The sequence below is a fragment of the Patagioenas fasciata genome, chromosome Z (genome assembly GCF_037038585.1).
Source record: "Patagioenas fasciata isolate bPatFas1 chromosome Z, bPatFas1.hap1, whole genome shotgun sequence".
In the NCBI taxonomy this organism is placed as follows: Eukaryota; Metazoa; Chordata; class Aves; order Columbiformes; family Columbidae; genus Patagioenas; species Patagioenas fasciata.
Window position 1 is genome coordinate 51425807 of NC_092560.1, and position 17349 is coordinate 51443155.

Below are 17349 nucleotides of genomic sequence, written 5' to 3' on the forward strand. Positions count from 1 at the left end.
CATCAATTTCCTACTGCATTACACTGAAGAGTATTATTAATATGGATTTGCTTTGCAGAGGTGCAATTTTGAGTTTAGAAGACACTTGTGGGAAGATGATTTTAAATTCTCATTTGGACTTTCCTCAGACATTACTAGGGAAATACAAGCAGGATTTATAATGAAAAATGCATTTATATACATATATATACACCTGGTATTGCTTTTTGGAGCATTCAAATGTGATGCTGTTGTTGAAAAAGCAGTGCTTTGGTCAATAACCAAAAGCAGTAAATCATTCACTTCCAAGCCTTTCTATGTATGCACAAATGCTGAAATTCTGGCAGACTTTCAGAACAGCCATGGCCACTGTATGTAAAAATATTGGGAAGTTATAGTCTTTCTTGTCTTCTTCTATTCTGATACTGAGAATATTTTGTGTAGTGCCTCTTTAAAAAGCCAAAGGCAAGGACTGAGTGATTATGTTCAGCAGCAGTTGTGAATGACAGGATTCAGCAGCTTGTGAGAAGAATTACAGCTGAAAGACTCAAAGATTTACTGAGGTTAGGGAGCAAAACAATGGAAATAATCTTGTGATGGTATTTTGTAATCCTGTAGGGCAAACTCAATGCCTTTGCTGTTTTTTAGATACTTCTGAATGAAAGGCAAAACAAAGCACTTTTTAGAAAAAAAAAATGTTCTGAGAAGGTGAGAAAAATATGCAAAATGAACAAAAAGCACAGCAAACACTTTTGTTGTGTTTATTAGCTGAGATATTATTTTGCCTTCCAAGAACTGTCAAGTTTTGACATTCTGAGCAAAACCAACCTCTGTGTTTTTGTCAACAAAATAGTGCATAAATACACTTTTAATTGTAGTGATTATTTTTAAGCTGTTTTGTTTTGTTTCATTTTTAATGCTTGCAATATAAAATTGCACAGGCCAGAGTTGAAATTTGTCAGTGTCCAACAGTGCATTCACTTTGATATCATAATAAACTGTACAGTGTGTAATTTGTCTGTAGCTGAATTCATCGATATTGCAAGAGAAGTCAGAAGGGGCTCTATACGGGAATATAGCGGAAGAATGGCAAGGAGGTTGTTTAAATGTAAATATGCTCAAGTGACTTGCAGCTGTCTGTAGAAAAAGCACATGCATCACACTAATTGTTTTATTGACCTTGTATGCTTGAGCAGAATCTCTGTGCTAGATAACATAGGCCTGTGAGAAACTCTAGACACCTTATCACTGTGTCTGAGATTCCTGCTTTGTTGTGAGAAAGAGCAGGAGGCTGTACCTGCTTGAAGCCTTGAAATACACAGCAGTTCAGCAGGCCCAGTGATCTTCTACCGGGGTTGAACTTACCAGCGCCTGTGTCCCCACTTGTGTTACCTCTGCATGGGAGCTCAGGTGCTATTTTGGAGATCTGCCAGTAAAGAGGTAACTGAAATAAAACTTGCTCTTTGGAAATGCATTCATGGCCTCTGGCTCTTTTGTGATGTGCCTGTGCTGGTTCACAGGGGCCTCCAACCAAAGGACGTGTGCCCAAGTCCCACTTGTAGTGGCTATCCTTGTGATCCCTGAGGCTGAGAACTGGGAGGGGCAGAGCGGTAGTCTCAGGAACCAGCAGTGAGGAGCAAGAATCCTGCACGACAGCTCACTGCTGACAGCACATGTGGGAATAGGTAAGTAGTGCCCCACCCCTGTGGGGATGGGACTCAGGATAGGGATGCATGTGCCTGACATGTCATCACGTAGGCTCTCTATCCACAGAGGAGCGGATAAAAGTTGATGTCCTTCTATTATGAAGCAATCCAAATGGATTAATCTGGATAGTCACAAAGATGAAATCTAGTTAGGAAGGAAATGAGAAGCTCCACATTATCTTACCATATCAACAGTTAGGCTGTGTCAGTTGTAAACATATCCTATTGCATTGTCATTCAATAGAGATTAAAAAGCAGTTATCAGTAAAACTCTTCCTTCCATTCTTTTACTTCGTGTCCTGAGTTTCCCCTTCTTCCTGAATTCTTCACCTTCCTCAGGCTGGGGTCTGGATTGCTGTCTACTGTTACCCTGCTATCTTGTCATACTGAAAATCCTATGTGCTTTACACTTGTGGAGTGAATAAGGACTAAAGAACCAATATGGTTCTGCAGGATCTCTGACCTTTTCAGTGCAGCATATTCTGGAGTAGTCCTTGTGGGAAGAAGTATCAGCTGGCTGCAGCCAAAGTGGCTCACAGTCTGAGCCCAGAAGTGGATGGCTGTGCTGAAAATCACAAATAAGGTCCTTTTGCTCTTTTTAAGTCATAATTCACTTTCTTGAGTAGAACCCAAGAAAAATAATTGTTGTTAACTTAAAAATCCTCTAAGATTGCTTTACGAGATGCTGCAGCTGACAGGAGGTTAAGATCACTTAACAGTCATCAGCGCTCCTGGCAAGATCCCTGTTTATTGATAGGATAATTTCATAAGCCTTTTGATCCTTTGCGAAACAAAAGTGATTAGGGTGATAGTTTATAACCAGCACGAGAAAACCATGGCTCTTTGAAAGAATGCCTATATACATACAGTACCAAATCTGATGAGTTTTTCTCAACTCAGAAGGCTTTAGAAAATAGGAGATATCTTCCATTCGCATGAATTATTGCAGCAACCAGTATTATGGTGAGACACTTTTCAATTTGCTTTTCAAAGGATGCAAGGCTTATATTTACTGAAATAATGTGCAAGACTCCATGCCCAAAAGGATATGAGGTTGACCTTGCTTGTGTGTAAAGCAATACTCATCCTACAAGGCTCCCATTTTCTTTTTTCCTCACATTATGAGGAAGATCAAAAACCTGGTTGCGTACAGCTGATCTGGTGTCCCAGGACAATGTCTTTGTTCCCTGAGTCTCAGGGAACCACATCTTCCAGTGCCAGGTGCTTCCTCTTGGAATGGCCTGTGGAAGACCTGTGGCCAAGTCCCTCCACTCGTGAAATTATGTGGGCCGGAAGGGGGTCCATTTGGGGTCACTGACTCAAGGGTTACCAGCCCCCGTGCCCCCTCCAGCAAGGTGGAAGGTGCAGGAGCAAGCATGACAGGTTCTGAGTCCCCATCCTTCAGCCCACTCCTTGCGTCAGCCACGTTGATGCCCTTGCCACTCGGCCGAAGCAGCATTTTCCAAAGCTATCTCAATTACAACGTTAAACCCCACGGCTGCTCCAGTGCCCTCCAGACCCCAGCCGGGCAGAGCACCGCCCGCCCCGCCCTAACGAGAGGCTCCGCCCCCTGGCACGGGCCGGCCGCACATGCGCAGAGAGGACCCGCCCCCTCGCCCCTCGGTTTCTCCCGTGGCGTCCGGCGCGCATGCGCAGCGGCTGGGCCGGCTGTACGGTGGGCTGGCCGAGAGGAGCGGGGCGGTGCCGCTGGGACGGCCGGAACGCGCTCTCGCGAGATCTGGCGCCGGGGCAGTGAGCGGGCGGCAGGGGGCGGTGCGATTGGCGCCCCGCCCGCCCGGGGAGGCTCCGCCCCGGAGGATGTGTCGCTGCCTACTCCGCCGCCGGGGAGCGAGGGTCGGCCGAGTGGCAGGGGCCGGTGGGCCCGTGGCGCTCTCTCGGCATGAACCTGCACCAGGTGCTGACGGGGGCCGTGAACCCCGGGGACAACTGCTTCTCCGTGGGAAGCTTGCACGACCAACCCTTCACGGTGAGTGCTCGGCCGGGGCCCGGGCGCCTCCACCGGGCCCGCGTCCCAGCGCCACGGAACGCGGCGCTGAAAGCGGCTGCGTCAGGCGCGGCAGACGGCCCATGGAGCGGGGGCACGGTTTGCCCCCAGTATCGTCGTCGGCCGGTAGCGGCGCTGCCGGGGGAGGACTTCACCGAAGGGCCTGCGACACATTTGCTCGGAGCCTGCCCGCGCTGGGAGACGGCGTGCCAGACTTGCCCGGAGCAGCGGCGGTCCCTAGCACGGAGCTGCGGGCGGCGCTCGGGAAGGGCGGCCTCTCCAGCCGGGCAGGACTGGAAGGGGCGCAGGGCGAGCGCGGCGCCCGGCGGAGGCGGGAACGCAGCTGCCGCTCCGAGCCGGGTTAGCTAACGCAGGAATATGGTGGCTTTGACAAAAGGTTACATAAACGGCAGCCGGTACACGCGACTTTCTGTAGAAGATAATTTCAGCACTCGCTTTCAGTCAAATATGCAACTCAAATCCTTACTGGTCATAGCTGAAGAAGATCTTGAAACACTGTGCCTTAGTGTTAAGATTTTAAAACCATTTGTGAACTCCCTGTCGATGCTTATACTTAGGAGAGAAAACACTTGATGTATTTAGTAAATGCTAAAGCCTTTTATTAGTGTTCGTTTTCCTGCCTTTCACTCTAGTTGTGTAAACAGACATCTGTTGTGTTTTTCGTTCCACTTTCCCCCTGAAATATAACCTTCCTGCCTTCTGTTTTGAGCTAAGGAAGAATAAAAAGAAGACATAGCAAAGTTTCTCAGTGCACCACGACTGAGTATTTTTAGCTTTGCATTATCTGGTTGCCCGTTATTACAGTATAGTGTGGTTTTGAGTTTGATAGAGGAATGATAGGTAGGCATGCAAGAATTAAGAAACTGAAATTTTTTGATTACGTCTGGTGTATACAGTTAAATTCAGCTGGATACTTGAGGCTTTACGCTGTGGCAGCAATGCGTTGTCAGTGCTGGAAACGTTGGGTAGCGTCATCGTCTGGATCTGCTTCCCCAATTAGGCTGGCTTCTCAAAGTCTGCTTATCTACAGCCTTGTCTGGCAATGTGCATGCTTCCAAAAAGAATTAGTCCTGTAAATAAGTTAATGTTCGAAGATCGCAGCATTGGGACTTCAAATTCCAGCTTTGCCAAACTTTCTGATTTAACGTATCCAGAAATTTTAAAGACCCAACAGTGGTGGGGAACTGTTTGGTAAGAGACAAGGAAGTTTGCTTTACAGTGAAATGCTAGTGAGCTTTCGAACTATGTTCTCCTAAGTTTCCCATTTTCATATAATTTTTTTTTTGAGGGAAATAGTTTGAGTTACTGGTGTCACTGAAGTGCTCTCTACCTGTTACGGCCTAGCTTATCAGAAGTGTTAGAACTCCGCAGTAGATAAGAGGATTAAAAATCTCTCTTTGGGTAGAAAGGAATGATTGGGAAGTGCAGTTTTCAATAACTATGTCTATGGTCTCTTTCTCACAAGAACTATTTTGAAACAAATACAGTAACAGTGTTTACTATAGACACATTCATCTTCCTTTGTTTTGTCCTTTTCTCCAGAAGGTTATTAATTACTTTCTTTTCCTGCTAACAGAAATATCCTTGACTAAAGTTTGTTGTTGTTTCTGTTACTCATTTGATAATGCCATGTTAAGTTTACAAGATTGCTTAGGAAGATTAAGAAATGGACGATATTGAGGTGAATTTCTGCCTTTTTGGAAAGAAATGGAGGACTTAACCTTAAGAAAATCAAACAAGAAAAATGGTTAGTTGTTTTCCTATATCTGAACTAATGATATAAGCATTACTAAGTATAAATACTGTTAAGTGATATGTTAGAAATGGAAAAAGATATGTCTTGGCAAACTACCTTGCTTCCAGTTTTTGTGGCTGAGAACTTGAAGGAGTTGATATTTCAGGGTTATGTACTGTACAGGTGGGGTGTGTGACCGTTGTCTGACAAGAGAACTTTACCTACAATACTTTGTTGGTTTTTTTGATACAGTATGGTTCAGCATATTGTACTGAATATTTAGGGTGAAAAGTTTTAGAATATTACAGTTTTAAGATGAGAATAAGGGATTCTTTTCCTAAACTCTGAAAAATTGAAAGAGAAACTAGTAAAAAGTGGCTACCCCCACTGCATGCACCTTTTTGAAAGATGGTATTTCAGATACTTGTCCTAATGATGTGCAGGTTTGTTGTGCTGGTATTCTTTTTTTAGGATGCAAGTGGAGCATGTATCTCCTTGGAGAGAACACTGATTAAGTGTTTTTGACACGCCTTTTATTTGTATATAGAAAAAGGCTCAGTCTGTTGAGAGGGGGTGGTAATAATGAATGGTACAATAAATGAATGAGAACTCGGCCCTCAGAAGTCAAAATTTAACTGTTTACTCTCTGTATGCTTCTCCTGAAATCCATTTGTTTTACTTTTGGTGTACCTGTGCACAATGGAAAACAATGACTTTATTTTGTTGTTTTCAGATCTGAAATATTTGAGTGAAAAACTGTTTGTTTAATAAGTTCATGGAGTTTATCACATAGGATACTCATGTACTAGTTGTTACTGAAGTTATATTTAAGTTATTTGATGACCAAAACTGATACTACTTTTGAGATTAATTGGCCTTGTGCTGTGCATCTGCTTCTGTAATATTTTCTTCTTTTTGTTACTTTTCAAGTATCAGAGGAAGAGAGAGAGTCAAAACGAAACACTGTGAGCAATAACAAGTTTACAAGCACAAGTCCCAAGACTGGTAATAGAAGTCACAGAACAACAGTTGTTTTTAGGGATGGAAATTTGGGAAAGAATGATGAATTGAATGGTTTATTTCAGTGCAACCAGAATATTTTTCTGGACAGATTTTCTTTCTATGTGTGATTAAACTTATCTTGGACTTAGGACTTGCTTTGTATGATTGATAAAACTGTGAACTTCAAATGCTAAGTTGAAAAGCTCTTGGAAAATGTGGAGTTTGGATAGGTTGGTCAAGCCGACTCTGTATTTTTCCAAAGATATTGGGTTGTGGTATAAAGATTTCCAGACCTGTAAATTTTTTTTAAAAAGTAGATTCTGTGGCTTAATAAAGTTGTTGCTTATCTGTGTAGAAAATACTTTACGTTTTCTTTGTATTTAGAACTCCATGTGTATCTATAGTCAAGAAAATTAATGGACTGGTTGTAAGAGTTGCTGAAGATGCTACTGCATTTACACCTGCTTCTTGACTGTAATTTAGAAAAAGGAAGGAAATATTTTTGTACTTTTTTTCTTCACCTCCCATGTTCCAGTTAAACTATTCTGAACCTAGGAAATGAGTTGGTTTTTTAACTGAATTAATCTAAAATACAAAACAAAACAGGATAAAACCTCTTTACACTGCAATGAAAACTGCGGTTTCAGTGAAACTTGGTTCTGAGTGCATTGCCGATCAATTTGCCACTTAAAGAAGTATGTTAGTTCAAGCACTTCTGATAGATTAGAAACGGTTTAGTTTTTTTTTTTTCCCCGAAGTATGATCAAAGAGTATCTTTTTCATTTAGAAGAACAATTAAATTTAAGAAATAGTGTTTTAAAACTAAGATATTTAACTGTAATACTTAGACTAGTGTAAGTTTTGATACAGTAATGGAGATGGCAAGAGACCATGCTAGAAAACTAGTGCAAATTTATATCTCCACATGTGTGATTTTTTTTTTTAAGAGAGTGAATCAGTGAGGTACCTTGTGGTTCATGGTGGCTCTGATTTTTGATTTTGACCATTCTGTGCAGTGGACAAAAATATAGACATTATTGCAGTATCACCTGCCTGATAGATTTATTTGCCTTTAATTTTTATCTTTTCATAAGAGTGACCTTTTTTCCTAGATTTTTCTTGGAAAAGAAACCAGTGAGGAAGGGGAAAAATAGAGACGAAAGAAGGAAATATTCCTCTCCCACCTGTACCTGCTTATGGTGCATATGAGCAGTATTTGGCCCTTGCAGACTGAGAATATATTATGTTTATGTGTCCAATCCAGCAGAAGAAATGGGTACCTGATGTAATTAATAAAGACTATTTTTTTGTATTTTTTTGGTAATAGGTTTATATTCCTAATATACAGTGGTTTTCCTTGGAATACTTTTTTTTTTCCTCAACTGGGAAATGAACCTTCCTTAAAGCATAACAGTTGCAAAGGTTGTAGAAATACTTGTTGTAAACTTCCACTTTCAAATGTGATAGAAATATTATTCAACTATTATAGACTTCCCATAAAAGATTTTTAGTTGCTCAGTTTGTGAGCTCTTGCATATTGACCTTTAGGACTTACGTCCCTTGGAAAAGAAATGAAGTATGACCCTTGAGACCCATCAGTGATTAAAATGGTCTTGATGTGGCTTGAGAATTATCTCTGATACAGTAACTGTTACAAAATGAAAGAAGCAAAAGGTAATGTAAGTGGTTCGAGTGGTAAGCTTAGCTATAGCAGGGAGGGAATGTTTCCAAATAAGAAATGTTAAATGTGGTCCTTCAGTGTGCTCTGGCTAGGTGGTTCTCTATGACCTGGGGCCCAGCATAGAGTTATGCATTATCTTTCTAGTCTGTATGTTCATCCCATATGTATTTGCATGTTTTTCTATATATATTACTCTATAAATACATATGCATGCACACACATACTACTGCATTCACCTGTGGATAATAGCTGGCAATTTATGATAGGTGTACTCATGCCCTTCATGTAAGAGATGTAGTTTAAATAAAGTTTGTGGAAGATAATGTGTCAATCCTTATGTAGCTGTAGTAGAAACTACAGCAAAAACTTTGTATGTCAATACAGAGAAGAAATATATGAACAGGGTCAAGTATAAGGGAAATATTTGCTTTAGAGGTGCTGAGCTACATAAGAGGTCAAGACCATTGCTCATTTACTTCTATTGAGAGTAGTGTCTTATTTGCAAGAATTGTGTGTATGAAACTTTCACTTTAGAAATAAATTAGAATAGTTCATGTAATTGTCTGTACTGTTTTCTTTTAAAACTAAAATACTTTTGAAGCACTGATATTGTCAAAATACTGGTTAATCTTCTCCAAAGAAATATGATTTTAGAGATAAGAGCTGACATCCAATTAAAATAAGGGGTAGAGATTATGAGGAAAGGCAGTACTGCATGCAAAATCACATTTATTTTCACAGGCCTGAAACAGCTTTCACTTCCTAATTTCAACTTTGTTTTGCTGTGTCAACAGCTAGTGAAATCCGTGTTCATGCAGCTTGAACTAGTTCTATCTTGGTTTTTTATGTAACAGAAGAACAAAACATTGTTTAATAAACATCCCAAGAACATGGTAATATCAACATTATCTGCTTATCCCATTGTACAAAGACAAACTTCTTGTAAATATTCTAGGACATTCTTAAGGTGAAAGGCATTTATGGCTTGCCGAAATCAGACTTAGAGGCTCTCCTTGCTTTAAAAGGCCTATTTACTTATTTATTTTTAAATTAAGATATATGTAGAAATTCTTTGCAAGTTGAGCTGTATGGCAGAATTTTGTCCCTTTAGGGTGGGTATAGAATGGGGAGGCACAAGTAATGTAGACAAGAGTGCACATATGAGAAATGCTTATACTCTGAAATTGCTTCTTGCCCTACATGTAGTAGAACACTTGCATTATCTCTTTTTCTTAGCTTCCATAGCTTATACAAACACAATCTCAGTAGCTTCTGACAAAGTGAAAATGAATGACATGACTTATTGTGGACAAGTCTTGCAGTAAACAGTAGATAAAGTTGACTGGTAGGCAGAAGTCATTTGTGTTGTATCTGTGAGATTGTTAGAAAGTATCACTCCTGATTACTGACTTCTCATTATACTGTGATAATATACCTCATGTGGTTTTCGAAGGTGAAAAAAAAGTATATGTGAAATTAGCTTAGCAGTTATTTTTGTGCTTATTTTAGAGAACTTTCTGTAGGACACTACTGCTTAGAAACTGCATTCAGAACTAGAGTCTGGATTCCAGTGAGTGTGTATGACGATGTGACTTCTCTGCACAGAGACAATCTAATGGATGATTTACAGTGGGGACTACAAAGAACCAGAGGAAGGACATCTTAGTAGGAAGGGAACACTCCCAAAGTGTCTGGTCAGTGTGAAGTATAATGGGACTGGCATGGCAGGCATCAGTAGAAAAGGGAGGCTCTTGCAGTTTCCTTTGCCAGGCAGCTTAGTTACCTTCTGTGCAGACACTATTTTTCTTTGAAATATATAGCTCCCTTCTCCTCTGCATCCCTTGCCTTTTGTCTTTGAAATTGTGGTTCTCCTGCAGGCAAACATTGACTACATGTCAAAAATAGCCTCCAAGTCATTATCCTTCTGCTTGACTGTAGTTATATTTGGAAGCTCTTTGAAATACTTTTTTTTCCCTTCTACCTCTTTGGGGCCAGATCAGCTATACAGGCTTAAGAGCTAGTCAGGGGTTCTGCAGTTTATTGGAGATGAGGAAGTCAGCATGACCGAGGATGACCTAATCCGTCTGAATAGCCTGATGTCAGAAGTGATTCTTTTTTTCCCAAATGTCAGTTCTTTTCAGGTGATGTAGAGAATTATCAGAATGTAAGGATGGAATTATCTTTTTCTTCCAAGAATAAAATTTTAAAAGAGCACTCCTCTCGTGTTCTCCTGGTCTGTATTCTTACAAGTGCACTTTTAGTTAATTGTTATGACTGAGAACCACCAGAATGAGAAAATGTTCCCCAGCTTCTCATCAGAAAATTCATCCTCAATTTGAGAAACTTTTTTTTTTAAAACACACGACATACGAAGTTGGGCAAAAAAATGAGTATTACAAACAAAAGAAGAGCTGTGTTTAAACAGTAAAAAAGGGGAGAGCTTATGTTCATAAAGGGGACATTATCATGAAATGGCAAGTCTAGGATGTTTGCATACCTCTTTGAGCTGCTGCACAAGCCCGGGTTAGCAGGAGATAGCCTGACTTTAGATACAATTTTAAGTCCTTGTTACTGATACCTTGATGAATATAACAGTTCCTAAAAAAATGAGTATTACAAACAAAAGAAGAGCTGTGTTTAAACAGTAAAAAGGGGAGAGTTTATGTTCATAAAGGGGACATTATCATGAAATGGCAAGTCTAGGATGTTTGCATACCTCTTTGAGCTGCTGCGCAAGCCCGGGTTAGCAGGAGATAGCCTGACTTTAGATACAATTTTAAGTCCTTGTTACTGATACCTTGATGAATATAACAGTTCCTAAAGACTCCAGTACGTTGTTTGAAAGTTACTTTAGAGTTCTTCCAGTGCAAAATGCCAAGTGTATTCATGACTTTTTGTGTATGTTAAAACCGGTCAAGTTCTTGATCCCATTAAAATGAGATCTTCGGGATCACTGCTAATGGTATGAGTTCCAATATATGCTAGTTCTTGCTCACCATGGTGGAAATATTGTAGTATTGTGATCTCAGACTTGTATGTGAAACTAGAAATGGAGAGAACCAAATGGGAGAAATCTAGTAAATCTATAAAATACTGATGAGGTCTAGAGAGGCATACATAAGAGCAGGTGAGCTTCATACAGTCTTTGGCACTTCAGTCTTTTAAAAACTTTTCTAGTAAAGCCGTGTTATCTCTTTAAAGTGAAACACTTTTGTATGGAAGCAATTTTAAGGAAAAAAACACTAATTCAACAAAATGGCTTTGAGAAAAGTTGTATGTATGATACTCCTGCATAACTTTTGTCTGGGGGACTATGGACTTGATCAGTGAGTCACCAGGTGAGATGTTTTTTAACCAAAGAAAAAATCTTCTGTGAGGAATAAGTCCAATGTTCATGTCATTGTGATATGAAAATCACTCTAACATTTGAACATAAAGTAGTACTCAATCTCCTCTTTTGGAATGAGCTTTAAATTAAACTACTTTGGAGCTTGCAGTTTAATATGTCAATTTGTCATAAGTGCTTCCCTTCAGCAGGAGGAATTCTACTGCTTGAGCCTCTTCTTCAAGATGAAGAGGGGACAGGACAGGAAGAGGCTCAAAACCCTGACCAATAATAAATGATCATAAAGAAATATGTGGTTATATTTAGTCTGCAGAAGCACTGTAGGCAGCATTTTCAATATCAGGTTATTTTAAGCATGGCTACTGGTCTGCTGGTTGGAAAGTAATAACTGAATATTGACTGAAAATAGTGATCAGAGTCTTCTGGGCAAGATTGTTTTCTGATATATCACTGAACCCTTTGCGGGGAAAATTGTCTTTGGACTGAAATATCTTGTTGTTGTTGTTTGTTTCAATATATGTAATGATATGATAGTCTAGGTCAGTCTTGGTAAAAATACTCTTTCATGTGAAATATCTGAAGACATGACAAGATTTCACAGTTGTAAATCTAGCGTTTGTTTTTTTTCTGCTTTTTTTTTTAAAGTTGAAAGTGTTTTTAGTGAATATGCTAGAAATTAGTAGAGTTGGTTGTAAGACACAGTCGTTTATGTCATCATACAGAAATCTTCCATCTGTCATCTGCTCTTGAGTCGTTTGACCAACTAAAATGGCATGTTTGGCCCTTCTGTCTTTCTTTGGCTCTCTAACAGAATGCTATTGTTTGTGCTCTTTACTTTGTTGCTGGCTTCCTGGCTCTAAACTTAATGAGTGTGCATTCCTTGTTCTAGGACTTTCAGCCTTGAATGCTATATTCTTATGCTTATTGGATGATTCTGCTCATGATTGTTTCCACAAGTTTCTCCAGTGTTAATCTTTCTCTCAGTTTTAATCTGTGCTCAGTTTCTAGCAAAACTTGTATGAAAAGAGGAAGAATTTTGACTCAGCCGTTGCACTACTCAATCAGCTGGATCTGTGAATGTGTTAAACATATGAAGTTGCTTAGTGACAATATGAATGTAAGACAATGTAAAATTAATCCATGGATTGCAAGTAGCAGGACACTCAAGTCTGAAAGCAGAGTTTTGCTTTTCTATAACTAAGCTTAATTCTGTTACCCTTTTGAAAGTCTCGTTTACCAAGTTCCTTACTAAATGCTTTGTATGATATTTAGCTCCTCAGTTCTGTTCCCCCTTTTCAAAAATTTATTTTTAGATGTCTCTATGTACAGTCTAAGAAATACGTTACTTCTTCCTACTTTCCATGAACTTGTTTTTTCATGTATTTTCTTTTACATGTTTTGTAACTCCATCATTTTTGCCTCTTCTGAACCACTATATGCTTGTTACACAAGTGTTGTGTTGAACTAAGCGTGGAGACGGAGTAATTTGCCACTTCTGTTGCTTGATTTTAAATTGTAGACAGCTATATGATCTCTTCAAATACATACGTACTTCTGTCTTTAGTGTTCTACGTGGACAGGGTACGTGGACTATACTGTTCTATACTTCACTGATACACTGTAAGTAGCTAAAGCTTTACTTAATTCTTATTTCTTTTTTAGGCATATGCATCAGGATGTGATATTGTGGTACTCGGGACTGACTTTGAGAGATTACAGATAATCCCTGGAGCAAAACATGGAAATATTCAAGTAGGATGTGTGGACTGTTCAATGCAACAAGGAAAGGTATGTAGAGCATTGTTTCTAATAATGTTCTAGCAGTGTCATGTTAAGCATATTTTCAAGTGTGTGGATACTTGCAAGTTAAGGCAAATACACAAAAGTGAATTGTAAAATGGCTAATTGCTTCATGTCTTAGTTTGAGGTAAGCAGCACAGTGAATGTGAAATAGTAACTATAGATGTGAGATTGTAGAAGATAAATTGGGCTGCACAGGAAAATGTTAATACACACAGGGCTGCATAGAGGAGATAGCAAGAATTTGTCTAAAATCTAGACAAGTAAGGTGGAAGCAAAGGTAATTTATTCACTATGGCTTCACACTACTGGGCATGTCATTGAAGAACTTTGACACATTAGTGGCTGGCAGCAGACAAATGCTTCCACAAAAAACACTTTTAGGACATCAAGAAAAATGTCACTCCTTTCAAGCAATTCATAAAGGCTTAAAATTACCCCTGGTCGGGGTTTTGTCTTGAATTCTCAACCTTTCTGTTTCTGATGTAGGTAAACTGGATGAGAATTGTATTTTAGAGACTATTAGGTTTCAAGTCTGTTTTTACAGAGGTCTTTCTTAATTGTTCTGTCACAGTAAAAAAGAAATAACCAGGTAACCACCCATTGGAATATCAAAGTGTGATTAAGCTATTCACCAATTCAGTAGGAATTTTGTCTTGGCACACGTTGGCTCATATAAGATAATTTTTTTTTTTTTTTTACTTTGTTGCCTTCTGTGAGCCTGTCCTAGTGAGGAGATAACTCAGCCTTCTGCACAATCACTACTAGCCTTATGACTTGATGAGAGCTTTTGTTAGATTTTGGTGTTCATCTTGAGACAGGATCTCTGCATGGAAACCAGTTCATGTTTACAAGGGAAGTCCATGATGATGATGATCCCCAGCCGCTCTTATGTTTGTGTTCTTTAATGTTTGAGTCGTGAACTCTTGCAGTGATATTGAAGGAATGTAGATGAAAATGAGCAAATGTTTACCTCTGTGTGTCTGGTACCTCATAGCCATAAAGACTGTGTATGTTTCTTCATTAGCTGCTATTAACTTGTTTTTGAGTTCACTGGCCACATACTAACAGATGGTGAAATATACTTGCAGATTATGTATCACAGTTAATCTTACAATTTTTTTTCTGCAAATTTGCAAGGTAATCTTGACTGCACAATAGCAGTTCTGTTTCCATTTAAATGACAAACTCTCCTTAAATTGTGAATCAACACATATGAATATATCAAACAATCAAGCTTACTAAGCTTTTGAGTGTTTTCATTTCTTGAGTAGACCTGTCTGGTCATTTTGATTCTGCAAGTTGATATTGTTTGCTATTAGCAATTATACTAGATCTGTTTGCAGAGTGTTGCAAGCAGTGAATGACTAGGAATCTACTTATTGACCAGACTGATCAATACATTTCCATTTCACTGTTGCAGGGATGGAATTTCTTCTTACAGCTTCTTCATCAGTATTGACGTATAGATTTCTCTTCAGTTTACCTGCAGATTCTCTGCTGTTTAAAATCTATAGGAACAAGCAGAGTGCAAATAATGGAGGTTATTTAGGTTGCAATTTTGAACCTTTCTACAAAGCATCCTGTTATAATTTGTAGATTACAAATTAGGTAGCTTTTTAATATTTTACTTTACGGATACCTGCTGTGAAACATTTTCTCCATAATAACTGGCCTGCACTCGCTTTGAAAGATGTCCATCATTATCCATTTGGATGACAGAATTGGCTTGTAAATGAGTTATTTTCTAGTTATGAAAGTAATGAATTGAAATTTTTCTTCATTCTTGCATCCTAAATCTAATTCTAGTTCTAGTTTGTTGGGAAATTAGTGCCTTGTGAAGCTGCTTCAAAGTAGCAATGGTTTAGAAGTTCATATATGACCCACCTCACTCTTGGCTTTGAAAGGCAGAGGGAACATGGCACCATCTTTTCTCTTCCCAGTTTTGGAAGAGTTTTGGAGGTAAACTTAATTCTCTATGTCCAAGAATGAGATGAGAGGAAAAAATGGATAAGAATTTTTAATCATCCCAAGAAAGCATGTATGTATATGTTTATTTTTACATGTGTTTGTATGTATATGAACTTTTTAAAAAGTCTACCATAGATTTACAAGGTCTAGTTTCACAAATAGGACAATTTAATCTTAGGCCACTGAATCCAGTGTATTGCCTCTGGTTGTAGTTAACCTGGTAGTCAACGATTTATTTGTAGGTGGGTACTGTTCTTGATCTTCTCCCACACAATGTAAGCTACAAGCCTCTTTCTACTTCCTTTAGTGAACACTAAATTTAGGGGCTTCTTTGCAATATGCAGGCATGGTAGGGAAAAATGTATCAATAAACTATTTGGATTATACTAAAGCTTCATAAAATGAGAACCTGATGCTGTCAGTTAAATTCCTACTTTGGACAAAGTGGTGAGGGTGGACAAAGTTGTTGCCCCAAGGACTGATGCTTTTTTCTTGTATGATGGTGCAAGAATTATGGAGTCATAAAATGGCTTGGGGTGGAAGGGACCTTCAAAGATAGTCTAGTCCAGCCCTGCCCCCTATTGTGGGCAGGGTCATTTGTCACTAGATTGCATTGCACAAAGCCCAGTCCAGCCTGACTTTGAGTATTTCCAGCAATGAGGCATCCACAACGTGCCTGGGAAATCTTTTCCAGTATCTCACCATCCTCGTTGTAAAATATGTTTTCATTACATCTAATCTAAATCTACTGTCTTTTAGTTTAAAACTGTTACACCTTGTGCTGTCGTTACAGGCCCTAGTAAAAAGTCTCCTTCTTTCTTATAAGCCCCCTTTAAGTGTCCCTGGAGCTTTCTTTTCTCCAGGCTGAACAATCCCAACTCTCTCAGCCTGCCCTCACAGGAGAGGTGTTCCAGCCCTCTGATCATTTTTGTGGTGTCCTCTGGAACCAGTTCCACAGGTCCATGTGTTTCTTGTGCTATGGACATGAGAGCTGAACACAGTTCTCCAGGTCAGGGAGCCTCACTGGAGCAAGGGAATCACTTCTCTAACCTGCTGGTCATCCTTCTTTTTATGCAGTCCAGGGTACAGTTGTTTTTCTGGGCTGCAGAGTGTTCAGTTTTTTTGTTCACCAGTAGATCACAGGCAGACAGACAGGGTCCTCTCTAGATGCCGGCTATGGTCAAAGAGAACTTGACCCTCATGGTCACCCTCTTATACAGGGGGTATGACGATTATGGGATGGAATACTTAATTGGTCAGTTTTTAGTCACCTGTCCCATCCACACGTCCTCAAACATGCCACCCTCAAGATGGAACGTGGGAAAACTTATCAGTCTTTCTTGGCTACCATAGTAATAAATCTAAATATGAGCTTCTTCAGCATTCCATTGGTCTTCTTATCAGCACCAAGTACAGCATCTGAGGAAAAATATGCAGGCTAAAACTCAGGAAAGTACAACCACCTAGAAGAACTTAGCTGAAAGAAAAAATCACTAAAAGAGGTCTGGTCTTGTTTTTAACAAAACCAGGACAGCATGCTAATGTTAGTTTATCTTACTAACCAATAAAAATTGAGGAACTCTCCACACTTGGAGAAAAGGAAGAAGGAAAATCTACTCAATATGAGTTTTTTATAAACTCGCTGTTGCGGTGTGGAATGGAATTGTGAGGTAGTTAAAGAGACTTATGGCAATTTTTGATCTGAGATGTAAGAAAGAGGTTTCTTCAGGCATTTTGCAACTGACAAAATTATTCTTGTCATTTTTGGGTCAGGCTCATGTTTAGGTTTTCAGTGTGATAGAAGTTTATTTATCTGTTCTTTTAAATACAGTTTGTTTCTACTGAAGCTACAGATCTATGGATTTTTAAAATCTTTACAGATCTGTACATTTGTAGCTCTGTACATTTGTACAGGTCGTGTACATCTGTAATTAATGAATCTGACAATAATATTAACAGCTTAGGTATGACAGTTCAGTGATTTTTTTTTTTTTTTTCCTACAGTTGCTGTGGCTGATACTAAAATCAAAATGTATTTTATAAAATAACTTTCTCTTTAATGTTGTTCAAGGAAAATTGTGAATACTTTCTCTGCCAGAATTT

The 17349-nt window shown here is 39.2% G+C and overlaps 1 protein-coding gene and 1 long non-coding RNA gene across 7 annotated transcripts in view; both read left to right on the forward strand.

Moving 5' to 3' along the window:
* The first annotated feature begins 3466 nt into the window (after window positions 1-3466).
* Window positions 3467-17349, forward strand: part of DMXL1 (Dmx like 1) — a 79494-nt gene continuing 65611 nt past the window's right edge. For all 6 annotated transcript variants that reach the window (XM_071802602.1, XM_071802605.1, XM_071802606.1 and 3 more), the window contains exons 1-2: window positions 3467-3672; window positions 13138-13263. In XM_071802602.1, the coding sequence (XP_071658703.1) occupies window positions 3586-3672; window positions 13138-13263 (213 nt within the window). In that variant the 5' untranslated portion in view covers window positions 3467-3585. The remainder of the gene's footprint in view (window positions 3673-13137; window positions 13264-17349) is intronic.
* LOC139826534 (uncharacterized) lies at window positions 3687-8452 on the forward strand. Its single transcript, XR_011736653.1, has 2 exons — window positions 3687-5458; window positions 6377-8452. It is a non-coding gene; the product is annotated as an uncharacterized lncRNA (long non-coding RNA).